This window comes from Cottoperca gobio, unplaced genomic scaffold, assembly GCF_900634415.1.
Source record: "Cottoperca gobio unplaced genomic scaffold, fCotGob3.1 fCotGob3_124arrow_ctg1, whole genome shotgun sequence".
Taxonomy (NCBI): domain Eukaryota; kingdom Metazoa; phylum Chordata; class Actinopteri; order Perciformes; family Bovichtidae; genus Cottoperca; species Cottoperca gobio.
Window position 1 is genome coordinate 239,782 of NW_021166794.1, and position 9,324 is coordinate 249,105.

The 9,324-nt window shown below is 39.9% G+C and overlaps 1 protein-coding gene across 1 annotated transcript; it reads left to right on the plus strand.

The window, feature by feature from the left end:
* The first annotated feature begins 1,046 nt into the window (after nucleotides 1–1,046).
* On the plus strand, nucleotides 1,047–8,130 carry tmem81 (transmembrane protein 81). The gene is made up of 7 exons (XM_029426167.1): nucleotides 1,047–1,286; nucleotides 1,392–1,537; nucleotides 1,701–1,816; nucleotides 2,222–2,415; nucleotides 2,590–2,689; nucleotides 3,050–3,117; nucleotides 7,969–8,130. The coding sequence occupies exons 1-7, from the start codon at nucleotides 1,047–1,049 to the stop codon at nucleotides 8,128–8,130; spliced, it is 1,026 nt and encodes a 341-aa protein (XP_029282027.1).
* Nucleotides 8,131–9,324: the final 1,194 nt, after the last annotated feature.

Consider the following 9,324-nt stretch of genomic DNA (forward strand, 5'->3'; position numbering starts at 1 on the left):
AAATAACTATTATATACCCAATATTCCCTGTCAGTAGTGATGACACAAAATAAGGGAAGTATAAACACATTTTTTTGTAATATCTCATTTATATACACGATGGGGATAAAGATATGCAAAATTACTTATTTTGCATATAGGGAAATTCAATATTGCAAACCCAACCTGGAAAACACTACAGCCAATTGTACATGTTATATTGTACCGCACACCTGGTCCGTATTCTGAATTTGTATCTGAATTCTCAGAGGGTTTTTTTGTATCAAGGTTCGACCTTAAAACAGATAAAGTCATTATTGTAGATGACTTTGGTGTGGTGCTGGTCTTGTGGTTCGGCTTCCAAATACAACACCAGATGGTTGTGAGTTCAATACCAGGGCTGTCACCATTGTGCCCCTGAGTAAAGCACTTAACCCTGAGCTGCTCCAGGGGGACTGTCCCTGTAGTTAGTTCACTGTAAGTCGCTCTGGATATTCTTAAACTTCATCAAAACACGCTCAACAGCTATTTCCATGATATAAACAATAAGAAATAAAAGAGCAAATAAATCAATAATGACATCAATGCAAAAGCCTTTAGCATTTTTCCAGCACTTTGTAATTCAACACTGTTCAACAAGCTTCTCCCTATAGTCGTTTAATATATACTGTTTTTATTCCTCCTTATTTTCACAAAGAATGACAAGATGTAGTGGAGGGTAACAGATCTTTTGCAGCCTGGAACTCTGGTTGTCACGACACAACATTCGGTTGAAAATAAATGTGTAATTCAACACAGAGGATGAGCTCGCTTTGACTTCCCCAGCAGCTGGTACCTTAAACAGTGAGGCGGTAAGTACCTTACAATTGTAGTTACATTATTCTGTATATTCAGCAATTATGCTTTGACACATGATATGGATTTAATCGTACATTCATTGAAACTAATAAAACAAACAACACATTCTGACACAGCATGTTGCCTAGAGATACACATACTTAACATTGTGCATTGAGTGGAAACTGAAAACCTTTTTATTTCCTGCAGCTTTGCCATCAAACATAAACATGCAACATGTGACTGCCAGGTTTCACCTCCTCCTCCTCCTCCTCCTCCTCCTTCTCTTCCTTCATCCTGTGACCTCAGTTGACCTGGAGGAGGCGGATGAAGTGTCGGTGGAGGTCATTGTTGACAGCTCCCCCTGCAGCGCCACCTGTGGGCTTGGTGTTAAAACTCAAACCCTTTGTTTACTGAAAGACAGCAAGACAGCCATGGAAGAAGATGTGAAGAGTAGAGGTGGATCAGAGGTACTATAGACGCCCTAAACATCCAACACTAAAGGATTGTGAAATGTAAGAAGGAAATAAATCTCAAATAACAATACTCATTGTCATGTGGAAATGGAATGGAAGGTTTCAGAGGAGTGTCGTGTCCGTAAGGTGAAGTGTCTGGAGTCGTGGCAGTGTGGACTCAGGACCATGACTGTGACTTCAGGACAGAGAGTGGAGATCGACTGTCTGGGAGAAGTCATGGAGGCGATGGGGAGGTTCTCCTGGAGGTAAGGATGGAAGATTCACCAACGATTCATGTCCTTTTGATTGCAAACATCCTGCAAAACTAGAGAACATTCTAAGATGGCACGACAATCTAGATGTAGAACAACCTGTATTTGCAGCAGCTCTTTGATAGAGTGCAGTGCTCAGTGTTCTTTTATGGATCAGGTTGTCATGGCGTTACGCCCGAGGAATAATAAGCTCTGACGACACTCTGTTTACGCGCTGGGACGCCCCGCTGCTGGAGCGAGTGATTCTGGACCCCATCAGGGAGGAGGACGCGGGTAAACACACGTATACATGTGCTTACACAGACTTTGAATTATGGTTTAAGTTCAAAACTCATTTCCTAGTGAGCACCTAAGCATCGTTGGACCAGTAGGTATTGTGGGAAATTAAAAATGTTTTGCAACTGAACATCCAAAAAAAGAAAAGGATGGAGGTAATGGAGGTTCGATATTTCGATTTATAACCAAGATATCCTAGAAGCAGTGCTGAAATTCTAACAAAGACATTTCTACACAGGGAAACACACACACACACACACACACACACACACACACACACACACACACACACACACACACACACACACACACACACACATCATGGGTACACATTCACACATAGACACAAACACACCTCATACTATACGTGCCAATTAATGAACTACTCATGTGATATTTCAGGGACTTATTGCTGTGTCGTGCAGGATGCCAGCTTCCGCAGGGTGAAGAGAGTTTACTGGGGGATCCGGGTTTTGCCCGTCTGGGTTGTCAACCTGGACTACGAGAACTCTCTGGCTCAGTGGGAGTCCACTGGAAACCAGCAGAACCAGAACGTGTCAGACCAGCACGAGCGCAGCACGGCTCTTCTTTACACAGTACGGTTTGGTTTAGGAAGTTATTTGGAGGATGCACTAATGATTATTTGGAGGATTCATGTACGTTACAATAAAACATCTTGTCATCAAATTCACTAAATGTTACCATCATGGACAAAGCCAATATAATGATCCTTCTTATCCGCAGTGCATTTGATCTTTCTGAACGTACAGGTGCTGATGAGTTTGAGCCTGGCAGGCGTCGGCGCTGGATTGATGCTGCTGGGCCTCTACTGGATAGTGAAGAGGAGAGGGCTCAAGCATTGTGACAGATGTAACTGTTTTTCCATCACTCATGGCACAAGCAAATAAATTCCTGCTGGATCCATCTATCCTGGAGGATATCTGTAGGATGATCCCCGAAACAAAACACCACCGACAACAAACATCTTAGAGATGGAATGAAAACCGTTGATCTCTGGAAGTTGAAAATAAAATGAAGCCACTTTTTTAAGCATCTGCAATCGATATTTCTATAATAACAATGTATGAAAACAATGTGAAGGCGGTCACTCGTAGTGAGCCGGATCGGATTATCACCATGATTCTGCAGCTTCACTCTGATTTGAAGGAGCTTTATAGTTTATTTCATTGTCTTGTCTTAGTGTCAGCGCTCTCATCGTGTTGTTTTCAGCTGCAGAGGAGAAGCTCTCACTGTACGCTTCCTGCTCAGCAGCAAACAACACAATTAGAGACTACCTGGTGAACATAGTGAAGCATTAAGCAGCTAAAGAGCCATGTATTTCCCTCAGGAGCTGGAACGACTCAAAGAGATTGAACATTGAACGACTCCAAATGAGCAATAATGTTGCTGCTGGATGTGTAAATACAGAACTGGTTGTTAACACATTTGCCATATCAATTTAAAAGATGATATGAATGTTGTGTTTGTGTTTCCGCTGCCCCTAAGCGTCCAAGGTGTAAGTATTATTTGGTGTAATTTTATATTTAATTTAGATTTTATGCCTTTATTAGAAAACCAAGTAGAGAGATGACAGAAAGCGAAGAACAGAGAGACGCGATAACGGTCCCCAGCTGGATTATTTCTTCCATTAACAGAAAGATTAACACTTCAATGTTTCCTCCTCTTTTTATTTAACGGTGCCAACGCTAAAAATTCATTAAAGCTGCCAAGGATGCTGGTAGAGTGTAAGAGTTTGAACAAACATGGCCAGAATGAGACATTTTGACGTCACAGTAGCAAATATTAGTTGTGAACGATAAAACGAACGATGGCTGAATTCCATGTTCCTGCTTCAGTTTCAGGGTCCTGTATTTGGCCTTAATGTCACGCTGTCACGGTTTAGTGGGACTAGAACAAAGCCACCGTTAATGTTATTAGTAACATCTGTGTTCTTACTGTGACAAGTCGACATGTCGGCTGTGAAAAACTGCAGATGGAAAACAGAAGGTCTTTGACTGACAGACATGGAGCTGTCCTCAGCAATGTGAAAATGTTACATTAAAATCAGCTGTGATTGAATGTGACTTACATTAAGGTTGTGAGCAGTTCCTCCAAAAACACACTTCTCCTATGGTTAAATTTAAATAACTGTTTAAGGCCCAAAAGAGGTAAAATTGTAAAATATTGTACAAAAAGGTGAGAAAGAATCTAATTAAATATCACATAATAATTTGTGTAGCTATTTTTTCACCGCAGAACTACAACTTTTCCTTCGATACTTGTAGAACATGTTGCTGACAGTACATCTCTACTTTGGATTTTGAATGCAGGAATTTTACTTGGTGGATCTTCGTACTTCTTCCACCGCTTGTCCTCATGTTGTTTGTTCAGAACATACATGCATGCGCCTCAGCGTGCGGGTGACTGGAGACACTTCTGCCAATGGATTCACAGCAGTCTTCCACTGATCTACAGGTGATACGACACATGGAAGAAGAAGAAGAAGAAGACTGCTAGCAAGTAAACATGGACGTAAACATTTACTGGTTTTCCAAAATGCAGAGAGCAGCACCGACGTGGAAGCACCTGTGGAAGTGGGTCACGGCGGATTAAGGGTGATAACCATAAGAAAGACAAAACATTCAAATTCAAGGCCTTGACAAATAGTTTAGATGTTATCTAACTGTGCCAGGAGGTGGCAGTGCTGGTTCATACAAAGGTTGTGAAGGACAGCACGAGGTTACCAATGAACATAGCCAGTTATTTTCCTCTATCACGACCAAGCTGCATGATGGGACTCAGCTGCCACAGGGGAACACATCTGATTACTCATTACACACCGGAAACACAACTGTTGGATGGATGAAAGATGTAAAGGCAGCTTTGTTATTCTTAGATCTTTGTCTGTGACATTTTCTAATCAAGATACAAAGATTCAAAGTAAATAATATGAAGCCATCAAGTCTTCCAGTCATAAATGGTGATAACTTGTTCATAATTAGACTTTGGGCCAGAAACTCTGCAGGTTTTAGGGTCAGTGGTCCATTACCACCAAAGTGATTATATATATTTAGCGCTTTTTCCAATCTTGGCGATCACTCAAAGCTCTTTACAACAAATGTCAGCATTCATCCATTCACACACATTCATACAGAGTCAGAGGCTACCATACAAGGTGCACATCAGCTCGTCAGTAGTGATAACCACTCACACACATACACACACCATGGTTCAGTATCTTGCACAAGGACACTTCAACATGCTGACTGCAGGGGCTGGGGATCGAACCACAGCCACCCTATTAATCATCTTCACATAAAAATAACTTGGTTTGTTGTAGATTATATATACGAAACATATAACTATAAGGTAATAAGTATTCCGGGAGACTTCTTACAATGTGTAGGTAACATGGCTTCATTAAGGGTACAGGGACCTACAGTATTCTAATACCCGGGTTATTCTTCTGTTTATCAACTCGCAAAAATGAATAAAATAATTGAAATTAACTCCCCCTTATGCTTAATAATAAAACTCCATTATAATACAGAACAACACGGTTCTACATAATAAGCAGGCTGTTGTTGCTGACACTACCTTTACATATAATAGAGTATTTTCACACTGTATTGCTGATTTCTAAATAATGTGAGTACCTCAGCTAATTTAAGTACAATAAGTCACAATAATAACACGTGTTGACATCATCAGAGGAGTTACAAACTGAGACAGAGAGAGAAAGACGGTGTAAGATGTCTTTGCTTGTGTGTGACGAGCGTGTTTATTTCTGTTATTTTGGGAGGAACAGAGGCAAATGAGGGTCTCCGGGGAAATAACACAAATGCAATTATGATGATATGCTTACCGTAATTCATTCATTTCCTTGTGGAACTTGCCCGGCTAAACCCCGAAGAACGTCATTTCCCTCCATGTGCTTATTTACAACATCAGTCTGACAGATGTAACTGTTTTCCCAGCGCTTACTGCACAATTTAATTACAGCTCCACTGAACCCTCACAGAACACATTATACTCGGCACAGTAATGTTGCCATTGAATCAATATATGGGTGATATCTCCAGAGCGAAAAAGATTCAGAATAACAATGAGAGCAAACAGCCCAGATGTCAGATGTTTTATAAATCCACGTTGAGCCCCGGAGAGATGCGATCTACAAACACTCTTGTGTTTCTCAGTTGTCTGAACTGAAAAGTATAGTAATTTAACTAAGTAAGTAAGTCAACTAACTAATCACGGGGCCCACTTACTGTTATAGAGTACCACACACAAAATACTTTTTATTTTATTAGTTGTTGGAAAGATATTCCTAATAACGCCACAAAGTCAAATCAAATAAAAGGGTTTAATCAATATTCTTGCAAGAAGGAGCCGAGTTTTATTCATACAAAGGATGATCAAACTCACGCACATACAGGTTGTAAGTTCTGCTGTGTTGCTCACCGGAGCAACTCTCCCAGCCTCAGTATTTATACCCATTCAAAGGACAGGAAGTCATGAAGAGCTTCCAGGTCAGTCTTCCTTTGTTCTACAAGATGGGGGTTTACAGTAAATACAGATGTACTGATCAACTCAGGTCCCAGACGTGCGAAGACAATCGACTGAGGACTGTTCTTTGATTGAGCAGTTCACCTCCTGTCCCCTGCTGTGTTTAACACAGAATGCACATATTGATTTCTGAGTGTGCCGTTGATGGATACTATCCGGCACAAAGGAAAGGCTCACAGCTGAATGTTTATGAGTAGATGATTGTTCTGTGTGTTAAATATGCCCGCTGGGCTACTTCCCCTGCTTCCAATTGGACCTGGATAATCAGCAGAAGATAAATGGATAGATAGATGGATGAAAACACAGAAAATGATTAAAATTAAAGAACTGCCATTATACCGGCTGCATATTTCCAGAACTCACAATCTTCTATCTATTGAACACACTTTGAACGTTCTCTTAGACACGGCTCAGAGGTCAACACAGTCAGTGTGTGGCATGTAATGATTATAATTATGATGATTATAATCAACACTCCTCTGACTTTGTTCTTTCTTTGAATCGTCTCTTTTGAAAATTATCAAGCTGTTGCCACAGAGAGAAAGTTCATAATAACGTCTCCAGATTTCATTGTCTGTATAATGGTACAGCTAATTACAGCACACATGCAAAAATATCACTTTCTAGTTGGGACATTAATGTAGAAAATATGAAGGGAATGAGAGATGATTTAGAGGATTGTGAAGCCTGAGCAGATGGCATCATGGTGTGCAAAAGTCTTATTTTCTCTCTAGTGTAGATAAGTGCAGGGACTCCAGTTTGAACATGCCACTGACAAGTTTCAAATCAATGTCGCAGAACAATGCCGCCAGCAAACCAAGTCCTGCCGAATGATATGAGTCTATTTTATGGACGTTAAATGGTTTCCAAAGTTAAGAACCTGAGAGGAAAGAGTGGTATAAAAAAAAACTGCAAATGGCTTTCACCACGTTCAGCTAGTTAAATGATCATTTATTCATGCCTGGGGCAGAGAGCATTTTGCACAAAGTGATTTTTCGATCTCTCTTTCTGTCCTCGGTGGACTCGAGTCCAAAAGTGCCACAAATTATGTTCTCTCGACTTCGAGTCTAGACATTCAGCTTACAGTTTGCATGAGCTCAATACAGAACATGAAAAGATGTGGCATGAAAAGATAACAACCACTAATAGTAGAGGGCACTAAATGACAGAGAACAAGACACCTCATTAAACAATCTTTTATCTGAAGGTCTCGGGGCCAGCATGACAATGCTCCAGACGCTTTCCTTATATCTCTAACATTGTTATTGCTGATCTTTTAAGCACGAGACACTCTGTAGATTAGATTAAAAGTCACATATTGAATTTATTTAAACTTAAAAACTTGTATTTTGTTTTTTTCGACTAGACTATAATGTTCAAAAAGTCTTTATATTTCTCTGTTTGTCTGAATATACTTGTATTCACCCAGTCTGAAACGCTCTGTTTTAGCGATATATATATATATTTTTAATTTAAATTCATTATGTTGAGGTGTTGTTTTTTCAATATAAAATGTGGGACACATTTAGAATGTGTTTAACGGAGTCCTGCTGGTTTAAAGGCTCAGCTGTGTCTCAATTCAGGGGCTGCAGCCTCCGGAGGACGCAGCCTTCGCGGTCTTTGGAGGCCGGGTTCTCCGTATACCGAGAAGGATTAACCGAAATGAGACGGTCCGGTCTACGGGGGATTTCCTGGTACATCACCAGCTGTTCATGCCCCTACCTTTTGCCGCTCCCGTCGCCTAGCAACTCTCAGAAGTTGACGGCTGACTTTAGCATTTCTTCCAGAGAACGGAGCCAGAGATAATACTTTGATTTTTTTATTTTCAATCTTGATTAAATATATGCTTTATCACCGGCGCATAATGTATTTGAGACAGTGTTTTATAATATTGTTCTGTTTATGATAATCATTCAATAATTTTCGATCATGCATTTCCATTCATTGATGGGTCATTTTCTAAATTAATAAATCATATGTACTAAATCAATTCTTCTTGAACCTTGAAATCAATTAAATCATTTTCATTTATAGTTCATATAAATTAAATTATTATATCTTATTTATTTCAATTAATTTACATTTCATTTGTCAACAAGTTTCTCCAGCAGAGAGAAGAGTCCACCCTCTCCCTGCTCTCCATCCTCTCCCTGCTCTCCATCCTCTCCCTGCTCTCCATCCTCTCCCTGCTCTCCTCTCTCCTGCCTCTGTCTCCTTCTCCTTAAAACAAAATGTTAGAACAAGTTTATCTATACACCACAAAAAAAAAGCAGATTAAGTTGCAAAATAAGTACACATTTTATAAATAATAAAATATGTATAATCAATCCGAACCATTGCACTGGACTTTTTTAAGTGATGAAAACCAAGCAGGTAATATGAAGTATACATTATCTATACAATCGCCACAATCTATGTAAAATATAAATCAACATTTACAGCTCTTAGGTTTGAAAGTTAAGGTCTTAAAAGTTCTACTTTTAAAGGCTAACTTGCCAAGCTGCATCGTACAGCAGCTCCTAGCAGCTAGCTTAACTAGCATCGGCACTAACGTCCCGTAACTTAACCTATAATTTTAGAGAACATTTTATGTTTTAAAGTCCTTTTGATTTTATAACATTTGTATCGTTAGCTATTCGAGCGAGTTGAAACCCAATACTTACATTTAGAAGTATATCCATTTGACGTTACTGCTGGGTCGAGGGGCGCCATTTTTCGTCAGAAAATAACTTCTCTGGGCACGCAATGAATCTTGGGATACCTGCGGCCGTGAAGGATACATCAGATGTATCCTCCAAATCCGGAAAAGAAGGCCGCATTTGTCGGCTACATTTGAAGGAGTCTCCGAAGGCTGCAGCCCCTGAACTGAGACACAGCTAAAATGTATACAGCACTATTACAGTAAATATATTACAATCTCACTATTTTACAATATGGGT

What these genes read in the sequence shown, in the direction of transcription:
- tmem81 (XM_029426167.1), top strand. Translation starts at nt 1,047, where the DNA reads ATGCAACATGTGACTGCCAGGTTTCACCTCCTCCTCCTCCTCCTCCTC. An exon ending in AGAGTAGAGGTGGATCAGAG is followed by an intron (nt 1,287 to 1,391) that starts GTACTATAGACG and finishes ATGGAATGGAAG; the next exon opens with GTTTCAGAGGAGTGTCGTGT. An exon ending in CATCAGGGAGGAGGACGCGG is followed by an intron (nt 1,817 to 2,221) that starts GTAAACACACGT and finishes GTGATATTTCAG; the next exon opens with GGACTTATTGCTGTGTCGTG.